The 19982-nt window shown below is 40.7% G+C and overlaps 1 protein-coding gene across 2 annotated transcripts in view; it reads right to left on the bottom strand.

The window, feature by feature from the left end:
- myo10l3 (myosin X, like 3) overlaps positions 1-19982 on the bottom strand; it is a 60441-nt gene that overhangs the window by 30064 nt on the left and 10395 nt on the right. For both annotated transcript variants that reach the window (XM_046054823.1, XM_046054822.1), the window contains 10 exons: positions 14799-14897; positions 6098-6256; positions 4880-5067; positions 4562-4696; positions 3869-3993; positions 3740-3753; positions 3520-3604; positions 2892-2998; positions 2420-2549; positions 1149-1267 (listed from right to left, as the gene is read on the bottom strand). In XM_046054823.1, coding sequence (XP_045910779.1) covers positions 1149-1267; positions 2420-2549; positions 2892-2998; positions 3520-3604; positions 3740-3753; positions 3869-3993; positions 4562-4696; positions 4880-5067; positions 6098-6208 — 1014 coding nt within the window. In that variant the 5' untranslated portion in view covers positions 6209-6256; positions 14799-14897. The remainder of the gene's footprint in view (positions 1-1148; positions 1268-2419; positions 2550-2891; positions 2999-3519; positions 3605-3739; positions 3754-3868; positions 3994-4561; positions 4697-4879; positions 5068-6097; positions 6257-14798; positions 14898-19982) is intronic.

Here is a 19982-nt window from a genome sequence, read left to right as displayed (position 1 = left end):
TCTACTTCTCTGTGACTGACGAGATAGATGTTGTCATTTGTGACATTTAGCCACACTCCACATAAGTCAAACAAATTACATTATCTAGTTAATCGCCAGCTCTGATTTTCTCCAGCTGTTGTGGAGTCGGCCTTTCAGCCAGACACCAAAGCTTGAGCTTGCCAGCTACATTTCCTCCACAGCCATTGTGCTTGATTTGAAAACAAAACAAGAGTGTGGCGGTGTGTACTGTATTTGGGGCAACAATGCTCCTGGGCTTTTCAGTAATCCATCATTCCCCGTCACCTCTTGTAACCAGCGGGTACGAACAGAGTGCTGGTGGCTCCAGGATCTCCGTCACAGGGGTGAGAAGAATGGATGTTTGTCCGGGATGGGGGGAGTGGGGGGTGTCCTAGTGCAGGCAGTCGTGGGGTGGGTGACCCCTGGCCTCTGTGAGAAGAAGCCATTCTTACCAACTCCAGGACTGGGATAATGAAGTCTATTAAGAGACAAGCTGCTTCAAAGGCCACACAGAACAAGCAGCAGCATGGTGACAGCATAGGCTCTTTGTCTGCTGTTGAAAAGCTTTCTTGTGACTTTCGTGTCCCTGTGATAATAGTAAAGGTCCATTCTGCATATTCGCTTATATTCATGCATATGAGTGGGCCCGAAGGCTTGAGCTCATCCAAAAAGGATTGTGTCATGAGTCAGAATGTCCTTGTGGCATATGGTGAAAAGGATAATGCATGCAGATACAACTTGCGAAATATTCACATTAATTACAGACCACAGCATAGACATCTGAAGCCGAGAGAGAGACACCAGTGAATTATTGTGCCAATGTCTTGGTGCCTGGCTGCGCTGCCTCTAGAGGAGAAGACTCTCACTTTGCCCTCAGTCATTGGCTCTATTGTGCTTTTGACTCAGATCACTATCATGATGGCTTTATTGTGCCAGGAATCTGGCAGACAAAAAGCAGGAAATGGCTGGGAGTCACGCAAGGGATCTGGAGAGGCATGTGGGAGAAAGGCTGTGTGTGTGTGTGTGTGTGTGTGTGTGTGAAAACAGGGCAGACCCCTGAATGATCCCTGAAATGTGGGAAATAATGTTAGCTGTGTGATTCCTGTAATGAGCATCGGAGGAGGAAGTTGGGTTGGATGTACTGTTACCTGCTCCACAGTGAGTGGAGAGCAAATCTCCTCTCCTCTTAGGATCATGGAGCGTTGGGTCAACACCTCTGACAGCTGGAAGGAGTCCAGGCCGAGCAACTCGCTGACATTACTGACCACTGAAACACACACAGATAGATTAGTTGTAGAGTGTGTTTGTGCGACAGAATCAGGCAACCTGGCAATGAATCTGATTCTGATTCTGAAACCTAATGCAGAACACAGAGTATTCAGGTGGCTCTTATTGGTGTCAAACAACAGTTGTGACATAAAGACTGTGATCCTATACAGTCTATAGGAAACTCTACTCTGTAGGCTGGGTTCACTGTAGTTCGCTGGTTCTTTAGAAAAAGAGGTCAGACACAGTGAACAAAGGAGCCTTGAGTTCATGTTACAGCCTGTTCAGTGCTCTGTCTGCTAGTGCAACGTCAATCAAACACAGGGGCATGAGGAATACAACATCAGTGGTGAGAGAACTGTCTGCATTAGAAAATAAAGGTTTTCTACAATAGATTCTAGCAGAAGAAATAGTTCATTTTAAGTGGACCTGGCTTTTCCACTGCAGCCAGAATCTGTCTGGTTTTCCCCTTAAACAGCATTAAATATTTTTTCACAACATTTTGTATCCGCTTGGCCATACAATGCTGTCATATGCAATATTTGCTCATACACACATTTCCCTTACATTGCTGTTATGTTTTTAAATAATCTATGTAAATTGTCTAGGATCTAAAATAAATTTGCATAGATTTTAGTAGTTAGTAATGACTGTCCCACCAAAGAGCTCGTGGTTTGTTTCTTTGTCTGGTTTCCCAAAAGAGAACTTGTTTAATAAGCACTGTGCTCTCATGATTAAAACACTTTGACAACACTTTTCCAAATCAATTCCTAATGACTGCCTAGGAAGTGTCCTAGAAATAACTATGTAATAATTAGTATTAATTATAGGGGAAACAGGAACTTCCTTAGTTAATATTAAATTAATAGTGGAAAGTTCCATACATGCTGAATTGTATGTTTGCCTTTTAATTTAGCACTATCTCTATTTTACCTATAAGTAGTACAAAATGTCTTCCAAGTCAAACCCCCTTGGAAATTATTCAGAAATGATGGAGAAAAGCATTCCCAAACTTTCATATTTTTACTTATCTGTGTCCTTCAAAGTTCAAACAGTGCAGTACATATTGAGGATGTGTAGAAAGGTTTTGGCAGTATCAATATAACACACCAGCAGGTCTGTTGTATATTATTCTCTTAATTCCTTCTCCTACCCCCTTTGGAAGTGATCTGAGCTCCGCCAGCAGTCATGAACTCAATGTTGCCCATCTGGAGGACAGCAGACAGCAACTTGAACACGTCTCTGATCTCCTCCTCAGTGAATTCCATCACTTTCAGGGCCTCCTGCGACACAGCACAGACAAAGGTAGACAATAGGTTACTATAAGGAAACAAACCAGACCCATTCAAGATGTGACAGCAGTTAAACCTAATTTTATTTATCCTTGGAGCTATGGAACACTTTTATGAAAAGCCAACATGACAATAAAATATCATGTTTCCCTCAGACTTTTCTAGAAGTGATGTTTCTGTCTAGAAAGGTGGTGTTACACTCATGATAAAGGGCGATGCCACCCTCTGGAGGAAAAGCAAACTAACTACACCCCCCCCCCCCCCCCCCCCCCCCCCCCCCCCCCCCCCCCCAAAAAAAATCCTTTCTGGATTTTCCTTTTATCCACTCCTTACCATCACACTTTCAAAGAGCAGCTTGTCATCCAGACTGCTGTCCTGCACACAGCCTGACTGGCTCAGGTAGTGATACAACTCAGGACCCTCTGCCAAGAGGTACATGTCTGCGAGACACAAACGTTAGGAAAACTAGAGGTAAATAAAATAAAAATGCATCCATGCCTAAGTCTGCGTAATGTGAGTTGATTCTTATCTTCATGCTACTACTTCTTAAGCATACAAGGGAAAGAATTTAATCATTACTATTATATATATATATTTCAATATCAACAATTACCACATATTGATTCACTGCAAATAGATTTTCAGCTACACGAAGTATTCTGTTGCTAACGTCTACCCTTTCCTGTGAAAACAAACCAAAAACTTCAGCTCCTCCATTAGCTCCTGTTGTTCAAATTGTGGCATTTTCATTATATACATGTATATGATTTTTTACACAAAACTTCATAGTGGCTACCTGCTCTTATATTATAATACTATTATTTAGCATTTCCTTTAGAGATGCCTGTATCTTTATAATTCAGATATTATAGTCATATGAGTAAGTTGTTGTATGTTAAAGAGTTAGTAGCCAGGAAGACTGACTACATCGGTTGAAAACTTAAAATAAGTAGAAACCAACCTCTGTGGTCTTTGTCTGCCCCTGCCAGCAGAGCGTAGAAGATGTGGTAGTTTCTTTCTCCAGGATTCTGTCGAACCACACGGTTCTTGGAAAGAGAAAATGGTTAGAAGAAAAAGTATTTCAGGAGTGACTATTGACTGTGCTATTACATAATGACTAAATCAAATAATTAACTTGCTGATCCCAGTCGATGCTACCAAATGCTGCAACACAAACTTACCTTTTCTAGCAAATCTGATGATTGAAAGTCAAGGACAACAATGACAACTTAAAGTGAATGCATCCTCTGAATCAGACACTACTGACATCGAATTTCTTTACATTATCTATATGAACTGATAAAGGATACAGTCAATGATGCAGCCTCCCTGAATGTTTCCGTTCTGGGAAAAGTGGAGCTGTATAAACTTCCCAAAGCGACTGGAGTTGTTGTTGTACACGGTCTTAGCATTCCCAAAGGCTTCCATGATGGGACTAAGACAGAAGAAACAAATCAACTAAGAAAACCTTATTTTACATTTCCCCATGTCGCTACATCACTGTGTATTTTGATCAAGATCCAGATGTATAACAACATTATAACAAATTGATGCAGAATAAACAGATATGACAAGATTTAACACAGCTTACTACTTAATTATGTTTATTATATAAACAAAAAATATCAAAATAAATGTACAGATAAAAGATAAGAGACAACTGTGATGCCCTTCCCACTGTCTTGGAGGCTGTCCTGGCCAACCTCAGCAGGCAATTGCTTGACATGAGAGGGTTGTCAGCTGATTAAGCTCACCTGAGCCCTTGGGCTATAATAGCTGGCCCATGTATTTAGTCGGGTCTCTCCCTTCCTATATCTTACATCTATGCATTGCTTACAATGTACTTGTTTTAAGCAAAACGCTTGTGTGGACTCCCTCCTTGTCACATTCCCTGAGCCAGTTTGTGACATAACAAATAATAACAAAGGGAACAAGTGTTGATTCTTGAATGAGACTCTTATACATGAACAGTCTTGGTCAGAGGTTGGGGGTTCAAACAGTACCTGCTCTGGACGAGAGCCTGCTCCACCCTGGTGGTCCTCTCTGACAGAGGAGTACCTGCTGAGTTCTGACTCATCACTGAGAGAAACTTCAGCAGCAGCTTGGTGCTCTCTGTCTTCCCAGCACCACTCTCCCCACTGAAGACACAGAGACAAAGAGAGTAAGAGAGAGAAGTATAGTATAAGTATAAGCTAAAGTCATGAGAGGACTCGAAAAGGATTGGTTTCATGCTACGTAACTGTACTTTCAATCATTTTGACTTTATCAAACGTGGATCCTGCATTTTGAAGTGAAACTGTAACTGTCTCCCCAGTCCTCACCTGATGAGAACACACTGGCTGTCGTGTCTCTTCCACAGGCAGCGGTAACACTCGTTGGCCACGGCAAAGATATGAGGAGGCAGCTCCCCCATCTGGTGTTTGCTGTACAGGTCGACTGCGGTGCCGTCATACAGGCCCGATATCTGCTTATAGGGATTTACTGCTGCCAGGATCGAACCAATGTTGGTCTGAGGGAAATTAAAAAGCGAAGAGAGGAGCGAGGGAGAAAAAGGAGATGAGAGGACAATTAAAAAAAGACAGACACAGATAATCAGTGAAAGAATAGACATGGTATGGAATTTGCAGCTTTTACATCTTTCTGTATGAGATCTACAGTACAATTACTTAATACTATCAGTTCAGTAGATTCACCCAGCTTCCTGTCTCCTTTGTACGCAGTACCTGTAGTTAGTAATACTCTTAAACTACTGCATATGGCCTAGTTTCCACTAAGCCTGGTAATATTTTAGGATCCATTGCTCCTGCTCGGGTAATGCGCTTTGGGTAAAAGTGCCTCACAAAAGTGTGTTTGTGGGTCATCTTTCTACAATGACATTGTTCTGCAATGCTATGTAGACAGACCGGGCGAACTTTCTGAGACGAGATTAAGAGATAGGATTTCCAAAAACATAGTTACTGTGAGTCTGTGGGCAATGATTATTTTAATAAAGCCGGGGTAGTGTTTCAATGGGACTTCAGTGCTCTACCATGAAAATAATCCTGGGAGTGAAACAAGGTCAGACAAACATATCTGAAATCTTGCATTCTTAATGGAAAATCCAGCTCCTATTCCAGGAGTTATCTGTAATTTGCTATTTAATATTTTTTAATATTAGAACCTTATCATCAGTCTGCCTAGCTCACATCTGTTAAAGTTAGTAATTTCATTGTTTTATTCAGCTGTGCAGCTTATCGATGCATTGGAGAGAGGGTTTGTAGTGTTGCAGAGTAATAGCAAGCAAGAGGGAGAATGTGAGTCATGTGCCTTACTCAAAACACAATACATCTTGTTGCTTTATAAAAAAATGACACCAAAAAACTGACGTTTCATGTTGATGTTTTTGATTTTTTTGAGTTTTGTTACACTTTGAGATCTACAGTCTAGCTGTGCTGCACATCCCAGTTACCAGTATATGCCCCTGAACAACACAATGGACCCACATATTCCAGGTGCATCATGGTGGTACATGGTAAATGTGCTCACAGATTGTGCCTTACATAGATGTTGTCTTTCTGGTAGCGCAGAAAGAGGTTGTGCATGATGGCGGCTTCATGCAGTTCTGCCAGTGTGGACATGTCCTCTACTCCGGGGATGCTGCTGGGGTGCATTGGGTACACCGTCTCCCTGCTCAGCTCTGCCTTCTGTAGGTAGATCACCTGGAACAACACACACACACACACACACACAAAATTTAGCTTTTATGATATTTTAAAAATTGTCAAAAACAAAACACTTCTTGGGGTGCATGAATCATATGCAAGAATTATTCATTTGACGGTGCACGTTACTATCAAGAAATAGAAATGGTTATTCATGTTCACAAAAAAAGAGTTTTGGAAGTCCAAGCAGAACTCCGAGCTCTAATGCAGCAGCATGTGCACATCTTTGCTGCCTCTCGTAGCTTGTTTGAAAAGAAAATCCCTTTGAGTACTGGCACAATTAAATACAAATAAGCACTGCTGTAAGTTCACTGTTTAAATGCTACCTCTGCAGCATACACTTACCAAACTGGAATGGAAAAATAACAGCTGAATACATTAGGAGCTGCAATTAAATTCTCTTATTGATTTAGCAATTAATCGTCTAGTCTATAAAATGTCTGAAAATAGTGAGAAGAAGAGCATCACAATTTCCCAGAGCCCAAAAACAAATAATGAAATGACTTATTTTGTCTGAGCAACAGTCCAAACCCCCAAAATATTCAGTTTTCAGGAAGATATAAAACATAGAAATACTTGGTATTATACTAATAATACCAATTAATGATTGGAACCAGTAAATATTTACCATTTTGATTTGATAAAATTACTTAAACAACTTATAGAGTCAGGCTTTCCACCAAGAAAATGTTCGGCCAGGATGATAAGCCAATCAGACCCTGGCAATCATTTCTTATCATGCCAAGGTTAACTCCACTGAATATAACTAATATTACAGAAGCAACGACTTTATGATCATTTTCAGTATCTCCCATCACAGCTGACAAAGGTGTGATTACGTTCAAAGGACGTCCTACACTTGTTGGTCCCCCGTGTCCAAACAGAATTAGGTAAAAAACCCTTCACGTTTGCTGCACCTTCTGCTGGGAACCTTCAGGATATGGAGCAGTGCTGTGGTTTATAAAGTTGTATTCTGCCTTATTCAACACAGGGGCTTGTGTTATATATGTTTGTGTACTTGATGTCTTTTATATGTTGGAAACTGTCCTTTATGTTCTTTTATGCTGCGTCCTGGCCAGGTCTCTCTTGCAAAAGAGATTTTAATCTCAATGAGACTGGTTAAATAAAGGTTAAAATTTAAAAAAAGGCAGCGGACAGCCAGAGACCGACTGTAGATTGGTCTGAAGAGCACCTATGCAGCAGGAGGGCAGGTAGACAAGTTTTCACAGATCTGAGTCATACTGCTTGCACATTAGTCTTCCACTGTGACCATAGTGCCGGCATGCATATATGTGACATGAATAACTGAGGTTAAAATGACTAAGTCATTAAGCATGCCTGTGCCTGCTGTTGGCATACCCGACAGATAGAGAGCCCCCGTCTAATTCATGCCCGGACTTCTCTCCTCGATTTGTTCAGTTCACTTCTTAGTCTCACCGTGTCACATTCCTGCTACAAGGCCAATTACATGCAGCAGTAGAGTAAATAGGATGATTGGAGATATCATTGTCTTGACATTCAAGGCCCATTTATAGTTTTGACGTGAAGTAGGGAGCTAGTCAGAAAGACAACGGATGGAATAAGAAGTACCAGTGTCTCTATAGTACCGGTGAAACATAAAAACAGTCTAATAAACCAACAGAAATCCACAGAGAGTCGGGGAGCCTCGCAGACTTTCTGGCCTTCAGAACTCTAATGGAACAGGTATGAGATAAGAGAACAGACAGACTACAACTGTGTCAGCCACTTGATGGGAAGCAGTGTGGAGATCAATACTGATGGACAAGGAGCGGGGGTTGTGGTGTCCAAGTGCATTACTGCCGTCTCTTTCGGCATATTTAATTGTGTCCCAGTCGGGAGCAGATACTGTCTTTCACAGAACTGCTGGGTTGCTGATTCAGTATAGAGGAAGGTTTGAAAGGGTTTACCTGATTCTTAGAATGTACAGCCAAATAATCTAAGATACCAAAAACATTTTCATTCATTTGGAGTCATGTTTCTGGTCACCTAAGTCCAACATTCACACTCTTTTTAGCTCTGTTTTTGGTCTCTACTAATATCTGGCTCTTTCGCTTCTAAATGCAGTGGGTTTATCAGAGCTTTTACCCCAATAACAGTTGCCTGCTGCGGCTAAATAAAGGGGGCTGACAAGAGCAGTGGCATTATACCAAAACAGACCAAAACCAAAACAATGAGCTGAAAGATGCTAAAATGCACTGTAAAGCTGAGGGGAACTACATAGTGGTGATTATTATATATATATATATATATATATATATAGCATGAGTCGTTTGCATCTTTTTCATCTTTATGCAGTGCATTAGCTAAAGTGAATCTGTATAAAAGTGTGGAAAAATCTAAGTATGTGTAGTGATAAACTGACTGACTGTCTGGCAGCCATGTCCATTTCAGCGTTAGATGGCCATTAGAGAATGGGTGTATGCTGAGGCAACAGCACAATAACAATGCAGTCATCAGGCGGTTGCTACATGTTGTTGTGGTATTAAGGTTTGTGAAAGGGTGAAGACCTTGGGGAGACAGCAGCAGGTGCCATGATGTCATCCATGGAGCGAAAGCTTGCAGATTTACAGCCAGATGTCCCTAAACATTTCGCTAACCCCACCCTCTCCTCTCTGGAAAATTATCCTTGATTCATCAGGCAGGGCCTATCTGACTAATAAATCAAATAGGATTTTCAATTGTTTTATATCCTTAATCAGAATTATCGCGTTACATTCAATTACATCACTCACTTATTGTGATTGATGTCAGTATCAACACCCAGGCTCAGGTGGATCACTGTCGTCATACAAAACCATATTCTGTTTATTTAACAATGAGTGAGAGTGAAACAAATCAGCACGATTATTTGACAAACAAATCAAAACATGCAACTGCAAAAAACAACAATTTTATATCTTCGATATGAACAACATGATTTTAGGTGTATAGAATATCAAATAAAAGCATCTATGGGATTCTACTTAAGATGGTTGATCTTTAAAGCAACACTGTAATTTTGCTGAACAACAATATAATGGTACATAATGTATAATGGTAAATTTTAAAATGTAACAGTAGCACAAGTAGAGAAGAGTTATAGCAAAGTAACATCTCTTTAAAGTTTGCTGAATTGAGTAAGTATGTTTTTTTTCATCTTTCCATTTGTAAAAGGAGGAATGTGTTCTTTCTTCATTCAAACATTACAAAGTGACATTTAACAAAAGGCAATTCTAGCTGTTTGTCTTTGTTGGAATTGCAGTGCATTTGATAATACACTGTATATGAATTGAACATGCTATATTTCAATTCTTCCTATTTATTTAATTACAATAATGTGTTTTGATGAGCCTCCCAGGTCTGTGTTCACTTTCTGTTGACACTGATGGAGACACGGGCCCGACACTCAATGAAGCAAACCAGAGAAATCTGAGATACATCTTCTGTCTGTGTCAGCATTCTTTAGTTCCCAAAGCACAAGTTCAAAGTTGCATTGAGGTGACTGGGAGAAAAGCTAATGCAGGATAACAGACTAGGAGGGGCTACAGGTCCATGTTACACTCTCGATTGCAGTGAGGACCTCAAGTTTCACAGGAGGAAAACAAATATGGCTGCTATAGCCAAACACACAATGAGCTGCAAGTTTGGAAAGCACCCGTACTACTCCTCCAGAAAAATATATAACACACAAGAGAGGAATTGTCCCTTCAGATTTTGCAGAAACTCTGTACTGTTATTCTATCTCTACTTCATATGTTTTTGATCTTATCTGAATAATTCACTGTTCGGATTTCACAACAGTGAGCCTCTGGGACTTTTTTCATACCTTAAACACCAGAGATGCTCAGAGAAATCTGAGTTTCCAGCATTAAAAGAGATTTCACATTCCTTCACATCCGCTGTGGTCTTTTATTGTTTGGTTCCACTGTTGGTTTCATTCCTTTGAGATAAGTCACTGAGCTATGTCTTCACAGCCATCAATATTTATTCCTGTCTTCATACATTTATTTCCAAATAATTTACTGACTAAACAATCCCCTGTGGATATGGGTAAACAGGAACTAATATGGAATATGAGAGCAGAGAAGGTCTAGACACAGACTTATATTCTTTACTATTTCCATTTCAGTCCATAGGAGGTGCACTAATGTCCTGTTAGTGTCCATTATAACAATTAGACATACTGGAACATTTTTCCTAGAGGAGCTGTAGAGCAGTCCTACCCTGACATTACAGTGATGAAACACTGTGTCTACAGTTATTGATTTTCAGCTTGAAATAACAGTGTGGATCTCAGGGTTTTGCTGATATCCGAGCCTCCGAGAAAAATATGAATATATTTTTCTCGGAGGCTCAGATTTTCATGAAGCAACAGATCAGGGGCAGACAGACAGTTGTTTCTGCTGGTGTTTCCTTTTCTGCTTCTTTCTTCATTTATTTCTTCCTTCATTCTTTAACAAAATTGCCCAAAACAGAAACCAACCAAAATTTACCGCAGCAGTCCAGTACGCTGCAAAACACATTTATACTGCATGGCAAATTGAAGGTATGTGGTAGATAACCTCTGATAAATCAAATCCATTTATGTTGTACTTGTTGTACAAATTATAATGCATAAGATATACAGTATTTTACACAGAGAGATCCATTACAACTCAATGAAATATAATATTTCCAGAAATATTATAGTGGATCTGAAACAATTAGTTGATTAATTGATTAGCTGGTTGACAAAAAAAAACAACATTTTTCATGTAAATATATGGACCATTCTCTGGATTCAGCTTCTTAATTGTGAGGATTCCCGCTCTTATTAGTCTTTGGTGACAGTCAACTGATATCTTTATGTTTTGAACTGACAATTTGACCACACAATTGACCCATTAATTGAGAAAATTATCAGCAGAATAAAGGATAATGAAAAATATTGTTAGATGCAGCCCTGCTATTAAGTGAGTAGTCATAAATGCAGATTTTATTGTTTTCCGTTTAATCTTTGAGACTTAGCCCTTATTAATTAAAATGCATCAAACTCTGATGAAATGCAAAGCATTACAGAATTACTGGGAACTGTTGTCCCGACTCTAGAAACCATCTGAATTTTAAACTTTCTTGCAGCTGTAACGCTCTTTCCTTTTGTTTCCTCCTCGCTGAAACCACACCCTGCTGTTGCTTTGTTCGACCAGTTCCACTGAATATTCACATGTAGGCGGCGCCGGGTTCTGTGGCTCAGTGGCCTTTTACTGGCAGATATATTCCAGCCTTTAGAAACGACACATGGGCAGATACAAGATCACAGGCTTGTAGATACAAACACTGTCTTGTTTATCACTGTCTGTTTCTGCCCCCCTCTCTTTATCTTTTTTTTTTTACTCTGTCTGACTCTCTCTCTCTGTCATCTGCTCAAGGGGGATCCCACCCAGACCTGGGACACATGGGGTTGTGGGGGAGATAGGCTTATTAATGGTGAAAATTGTGAAAACAGTTGTAAAAAAGTTTACTTTACAACCTCCTCAAAAATCAATATGATGAAAAACATTTCATATTGATATTCTGTAACATGGCATACAGAAGACCCAAGTCCTAAGACCCAAGTTTGCCACACACACAATAATGTTTGTGTGAGCATTTTATTTCTGTGAACACACTCATGAATGCACATCACTCACATAAAGGCTCACATAATGGCTCCATTGACCAATAATCCAGAAAGGACTGAGGGGCCATCAATGACCTATTTTAATCTCAAAGACTGTATGTCTACAGGCCATGGACAACTTCAGAAATCACACTTTTTTTCAGTCAATTTCTCAAGGCAAAGCATCTGCGCGAAGAGTAAATCAAAGGCTTTGTTCATTGGGTTAATATTTTTTTTTGTACACAAGATTGCAAAAACTAAAAAAACAAAACTAAATCAGGAGAGGGGGTAGCTTATCTTGTGCAGTAAACAGATTTCCAAAGCCCAATCATCATCAAATGATTTGTTTTGTCTCACCAACAGTCAGAAACCCAAACATTTTGTTTTTACTACAAAATAAGACAAAAAAACCCAACAAATTCTCACAATTTAGAAACTATAGTGTTTCCTGGCATTTTTGCTGGAAATATTACCTTAAAGATGAAGTGATTATCAGTGACCAGAAGATTAATCGACTAATGGTTTCTGCTCTACGTAAATAACATCACAAGGTCTGGCTAAAATCTTGATGTGTTTGCTTCACCCACAGATATATAATAATCAATATTATGTACTGTATGTGTCAAATGATTAATGCATAAAAATGGTATATTTGGGACTCGTAGACTAACACAGTTCGATTTCAGTTTATTGTTCAGCAAGACAAAAATGACATCACCAGCCATTTAATTCAGGTGACAGAGGCTCTTCCTGCTTTTCTTTACATGTACGGCCCTCTGGGGATAACTCACACACTGTTAATCCAGCTGGTGCCATCTGGCAACAAAGCACGCACACACACACACACACACACACACACACACACACACACACACACACACAGATGGATGCTTGCACTCAAAACACATACAAGGCCACAAGACATTTATCTCTCAGCTTCAGTGTATCTGCTGTATCTTACTGATCCACTCAGGTCTGTGGTGTACTAGAGACGAGACAGTGATGAATGCTAATATGACAGCAGCCAGGTCAGCCCGTTAAAGCCGAGGCATTGTGGGTCTTGAGACTGCAAGCTGAGCACTCGGGCAGGGAGCTGCACCTTAGTGTGAGCACTGAAGCAGCGGATAATGGTATATCCCACCCCCTGAGGGGAAATGCTGCCAGGATGTATTTACCAAACCACCTCTGACACTGCACATGGGTGTATAGACACCAGGGCGCAGACAACGCACACATAATACCCTTAATACACCAAGGGGACCTGGGTTAAATAAAGATTACGACTGAATCGGGAAATGCAAATAAACCTCAGTAGATATGTTATCCAGGAACAGGGGATTACATGAGGTCCGTCAGCCGTTCTTAAGGTGGAGTCTGTTTTTCAGTCTCACATTCCTGTCATTCAGTTCAGCTGCAACACCACGATCCTACTCCCGGTCGCAAAAAAGTGACGTCACATTCACCAAATGTTTTTTTTTAATTCCTACTGAGGGTGGTGAAATGTTTTTGGACTGAGAACAACACTCTGTGGTATTCTCCACTCATATGAAGACAATAAATAAGAAGTGTGGTCTGATTCATTTCCCAACCTCTGACCTGGTGCTGTGGATCCTTCCTCATTGTGATAGATGGGGTTTCCATCAGTCAGAGTCATCCCTGCCCCTTGACCACCCCCCTGACAGCACATGGTTGACTCCTCATACTACAAGAATCCCAACCGCTGACCACAGAAACATCAAAAAATTATGTTGAGGATGAGGGCACATGGATGACTTCCCTCTCACACACATCTTTCATAGCTCTCTACCATGCTGCTCAGGGTCCAGGAAAATCCACAGAGAGCTTCAGCTCAGCAATCCATGCACAACCCACATGCCCTCAGGACCAACTGCTGTGTAGTTGCTCATTTTGCATGCTTGAACACTTGTGGCAACGATTGCTAATGTAACATGTCCAGCAGAAAATTAAAAACACACATAAACAATATCATCAGCCTCTCCATCATACATCAGCCTTCGTTATATGAACCATCAAGGACTCCACTGAAGGAACAACACAAGGCCTTTACTTGTGGTTAAAATGATGGCCGTGTGACAGAGTCTGGATCCGGAAATGATGCTGTATGTTGAAATCCTGCAGACAGAGTCGGTCCTTGGGCTCTGCCCTGTTCCTTCCCTAGAGCCTGACCTGACCAAAAGCCTTCAGCTGAGTTTGGACAATCACTGAAACAAATAGAGCTAATGGCCAATTGCTTGCATTGCTCATAAGTACAAAGGCATTCCACAAGATAAAAGTGGAACGGGGAAAATTTCGATCTGCACCTTGTGACCCGCACACATTTGAATGAGAAACTATTTTTTAACCGTCCATCGCCACCCCTCTCTCTCTTTCTCTGCCTCTCTCTCTCTCTCTCTTGAACAGGATTTCCTCCAGACACAAAGACCACCATGCTCTGCCAAACAGATAAGCTCAGGCCAATGATTTGACACAAGGAGCCCATTCCTGTCATTCTTACTTTATTACAAAAGGTGTTGATCCCACCACTGAGCCCCGACATGAAACACATGTGCAAACAATTAACCTTCTCACATACACAGCGGGCCACTCACCTCCCAAGTTATAATACAACCTTGTAAATCACAACTGAAAAATGTAGGGAGGGTTTACATGTACACTACACCAGTTAATGCCTGTGAATGCATTGATATGACTTGAACGCATAAGTGTGACTTTTGTTCTTGGCTTTAAGGGGTTTATAAAATCATGTGGGAACAGTCAAAAAACAGTGCCTGAATCAATAAAAAACACCTAATGGTGCTGACACACTGGGCAGATGAGCGTTTGGGATGGTTAATCATTGGCAGCATTAATGCTGCATCAGTGAAAAAGAAGTGTTCGTACCTTTCCATAGTCGGTGGTGAGCACCAGGGATGTATCATCACAGGAGCTGACGGTGGAGGGGAGGAGCTGTTCTTTGTGTCTCAGCCAGACACGGGCCCCCTGCAAAACAATAGTCAGAAGAATACCATTAGCATCTGGACTCAGGGCTCATACTGGAGTCATCTGTTTATTAAAGAAAGTACAGGACATTTTCATTACAATCACATTTTAAGAACTTTGCTTCGCTTATATAGATTATTACTAGAGAGCAGGGAAAGGCAACCTAGGGATATGTTAAAGAAATATTCCTGCTGATTTAAGTGTAATATGAACGTGCCAGGTGAGCAATAGCTCCTCAGTCAGAAGAGACAGCAGAGATTATTTTAGAAAAGCTAGGATCACGCCTTTTGGTTTTCTTCCTCCACAGTCTTTTTCCCATGTTCCTCTTTTTCTCAGCACTTCTCACCACATAGCTACTCCCTCACCACACCAAACTGGCTCAGTTATCCTCTTATTAAATTGTCATTGCCTTTTAGTAGAGAAAAGTTGTTTGCCAGGCCTGCTTGAAGTGGGTGTGTCAGAGACTAAAACTACCACTCAGAGTCATGCACACTCTGTAAAACTGTCAAAAATGCTTTCAGTCTCTGGGTTGTGAGGGCTACTTTACTCCATAAAACAGAAAAATATAACCCCAAATGAGCATTTGCCACTTCAGCAAATCAATCAATAAATTTTCCTATGCCCACCATCCTTTCTTTATTTTTATATTTTAGTGAGGCAAACCACAACAAGCTTCTTGCCATAGTCCCAGAATAGATACTGGTTTCAGAAAGACATTAACACAGCTGATTGGGTTTCTTCACCGGTCTCCTGTTTTTGTGTATCCATGTGAAGTCACTGACCTTCCCAGACATGTTTGTTAGTAGCTCAGTAACCAGGAGCAATAACAGGAATCTGAGGCTGATTGCTCAGACTGACTGTCATTTCCTTACAGTGGTGGAAGATACATTTATAGAACCGGCTGCGTTTTAATGACTATAATGGATGAGAATAAATGCCTGTGCGGTCTAGATAGTAAAAATTTTAGGATGACCAAATCCACATTTGTCAGGGTCAAAAACAACAAGTGTTGCTTCACAACAACATGTGAGACAACATAAATTATGAAAAACCATCCTGTAACTTCTAAATGAACATTGCTTTCTTGCCAAGAATTACATGAGAAGATTGATACTACTCTCATGTCTGCCCATTACGTACGAGGCTAACAGACAGTAGACAATTAGCTTAGCTTAGCATAAAGACTGAAAACAGGTGGGAAACACCTAGACAGGCAGTGTTCTTCTTTGAAGGTAACACACCAGCATCTCTAAAGCTCATCAGTGAACACGGTATACATCTGGTTTGCTTAAACTGTAGCACAAAGACTGAGCAGTAAAGACAATTTGTGGTTTTGAGTGTGATCTTCACAGTTTTTGCCAAAAAGCTACAAAGTGTATGTGCCAAAATGTCAGACTTTTCCATGCCTGTTTGTATTTCTCAACTAACAACTGAACATTTTGGTTTTCAGTATAACATTTATAGGATGTGCACTTTGAGGAAATTTTACCTGAAAGGCACCCTCTCTCGTAAGGAGCCTATCTTTGAAGAAGAAACACCATTAATCATCAGAAGTGAGAGCAAAAGGGAATTGTGTGTCCACCAGAGCACAAAACTGAAGAGATCAATATGCATGGATTCCACTAGGAAACCTTATACAAGGTCACCACTTCCAGACATCAATCCTCATTAACTATTAACAACAGACTGCCACGTGTGCACTCACACTGCATGGAGCACAGACGTGTTTGCCACCATGGTCAATACAAAGATCGAGATGTTTTTGTTTAATACACCAGATATTTACAGGAAATGCTGTCTGCTCTGCAGTGCTGAATCCCATAGACAAAGAGGAGATTAAGTATTCTTAGTCTATTAAATTAACTTGCTCAACAGCCCAGAGTGATGATTGGTCTCCATTCTTTATTTTGTGATTCAGGCTTCCTTTTCGGACAAAGGATCACTCAGCCCGACCGGCCAGTCTGCAAACCCACTTCCATCAACAAGGATTTTTTTTTTTCTTTCAGTCGGCTAACGAAGCGCAGCTAAATGTAGCTCTCTTAAACCACGGGGGACATCAGTGAGTGGGATAAAGGGGGTCGTGTAAATTAGGAAGAGGCAGAGAAGGGGGGAGAGAAGGGAAAGAGGAAGGGTGCAGACACTTGATAATGTCCGCCCTCCCATTGTCTGGAAAAAGAGGCAGACAAACACAAACATCAGGACACAAATTTAACAGAGGTATTCTCCAACACGTGGCCACACATGAACACAATTAATGTGAGACGAATGGTATTTTCTATACCAGTGACCGACTGTGTCTGCCTGGTACCAGCCTGGCATGCATGGACTATTCATGGAAAAGCTTCTTCACGTGAGTTCACTGAGGTCCAGTTAGGAGATTAATAGTGTTTACTCTATAGATTTTAAGAAGATCAGTTGCTGTTATGTAACTGGAAATCACAGGGACATGAATTCAGCAAACTATTGCTGCTACTCGTATTCTTGTAGAGGTTTGTACTCACAACTGGAACAGTGGAACTAACAAAGTAAAAAAAACATGCAGGGATTAGGTTGTAACTAAAGGTAGATTACATGAGATGTTACAGAGAATGAGACAGCAAGCATGCAGAGACATGGAAAGCAGTGGGATGGCTTATAATACTGTGTGTTGCTACACCACATTGTGGTATTGCTTCAATTCCAGTGACCCAAATATTAAAAGGACAATTTTCCAAGAACTTGACTTGAATGGTTTGGTTGTCAGAGTCTCAGAGGTTTTCCATTCACATGAACAGGGACTTTCTCAGAGAAGCCTAGTAATAATTTTAAAGATAAAGACTCTCTACACAACATGCTCATTGCGCACAGTTCTAGTTTTTAAACAACCATTAAGGGACCCAATAATTGACATAATAACAGCTTAATTTGAGTCAACACTATATGGTAAACCAAAGTCAGCAACAAGCTGGCCCATAAAGATGTTAATTCTTGCTTGGCTTGCTGCACCAGTGGCTGTGCAGAGTAACTTGCTTTCTGGAGAACTGCCCGCCAGGCACTATAATCAAAGCTGTGCAGAAATAGCTAGTCAGTATTCAGATAAAAACAAACAAAAAGATATAATACTTTATAATATTTTATCGGATTCTAATTCATTTATAGCTATAGCTCTATATAAACATTTGACTTCCTTTGTCTTTTTAGTTGACATTCATAAGATTTAACTCAGGATGAGAAAACTTTGCCTTGTCAAAGTAAAAGTTCATCCAAAATGTCAGGCTCTTGGCAACAGTTTCCCAGACCCAGGCGCGGCATACAACATTGGTTTGTTTTGGGTCATTGAAAACGTGGTAGAAGGCAGTGACAGCGCCCTGGAGATTGGTTGTATTTTGTTTTTTTATTTTGGAGTGCTGAGGCCTACCTGATCGAAGGAAATTGCTTTACAGAAAATGCCATGGTTTGCTTGTCTAACTTGCTTATAGCTTGTAGACTGAAGCTCTCCATGTTACCTACTCATGTAAAAACACTACATGTTGTTCTGCTGCTGTATTCATCATGTATCTGCAGACTTTGCCAATTGCACATGACAACACGTTGCTTAGTTTGGCTACCCAACCAACTTATTTTGTCCATTTAAAAATCAAGAAATTGCTGTAAAAGCGTTCCAACAGGAGAAACGCTATGGACTCCTCTGTATTTATGTTATGTTTATGATAATTGCTGAGCTCATTATAATCATTATCACTGTCTTCTTAAGACTCATTTGTATTTATGATGTGCATGAGGTCATTGCACATACTTTAATATACATTAACATATTTAATGTTAATGCACATTTGATATGGTTTTCATATATGACCTCATGCACAACATAAATACAAATGAGTCTTAAGAAGACAATAAGGTATTGGTTGTTTATGCAAACAAAAAATGCACAGTACTGCCAATTTTATTTGTGGTTTTCAATAGAAACTTGGTGTTGTATCAGTACTTTTTCATCATTTCCAGCATATCTGAACAATACTGTGTGTGTGTGTGTGTGTGTGTGTCCAAAGAGTCTGAAGCTGGAGGGTATAAAGTAAAGATGAATTGTCTCAGCAACAGATGGTCTCACCAAAACTCCTCCCTCTTGTCCCCTCAGTCCTCGGGAGCTCCGTCACTAAGTCAGGACAAAGGCAACCACCTCTGACTGAGAGCTCAGAAGTTAACCAGGCGAAAATATCCCAAACAAAGGCCAGCTGGGACGCAAAGGGACACGGGTATGAGCTCGTGTTAAGTCCGCCAGACTTGAATCACCTGCAGCAGCACAACTACCCATTCTGACTAAACATCGTGTGTGCCTCTTAATAATCATTGAAAAGTACAGTGTTCATTTGGTAATGAAATACAGATTTCACTGCGTTTTAATTATCATGACTCAGTTAACTCCACTCCCGTGCCTCCAGTTACCAGATGTTTTAATAGCTCCATTAAAAAGCAAAGCTGAACTGCTGCCATGACATTTCCAGCTCCAGCTAATTTCAAATTCTTAATGCTGCATGTCACTGAACACGTGTAGCACTGCTGAGGCAGAACCAGCTGACAATAGTAATCCGATCCTTAAAAACAGGCCGCCTGCCAACGTCCCATCATGCTTTCTGACACAGAAACCACTCAGGTTGAATGATAAAGGCTTGAGTTTCGGCAGCTTGTATAATGACATCCAGCTCAGAGATTTGCTAATGAATGAGCCTTAAATATTAAAGGGTGTACACAGTACAAGGTGCCATGGCTCTTTCTCTGCTGTCTGGCGTAGTATGAGCGCAAGCGATATCGGGTGATCGCATCATCCAGAACAAAAGAAAGCTAATTAACTCATCCTGACTTGGACACGGTTGAACAATTTGTTATGATAAGCCGATTTCTTGGATCATAGTGCGGTTTCAAGGAGCGGTGAATGAACGCCTGCCCAGCAGACCAGCTGTTGGTGCTGCAGGTAGGGCTGACTGCTGGCCAGGACTGATGCCTGGCTGGGAGATGAGGAAAATCCAGCTGGATTCCTGACAAGCATCTAATTTGTCACAGGAACAAACATATTCGTCCAAAAGAAACTCTAGCTGTTGCTGCTTT

The sequence above is a fragment of the Micropterus dolomieu genome, linkage group LG07 (genome assembly GCF_021292245.1).
Source record: "Micropterus dolomieu isolate WLL.071019.BEF.003 ecotype Adirondacks linkage group LG07, ASM2129224v1, whole genome shotgun sequence".
In the NCBI taxonomy this organism is placed as follows: domain Eukaryota; kingdom Metazoa; phylum Chordata; class Actinopteri; order Centrarchiformes; family Centrarchidae; genus Micropterus; species Micropterus dolomieu.
The sequence above is the reverse complement of the archived record's forward strand: the minus strand, read 5'-3'. Positions and strand labels throughout refer to the sequence as shown.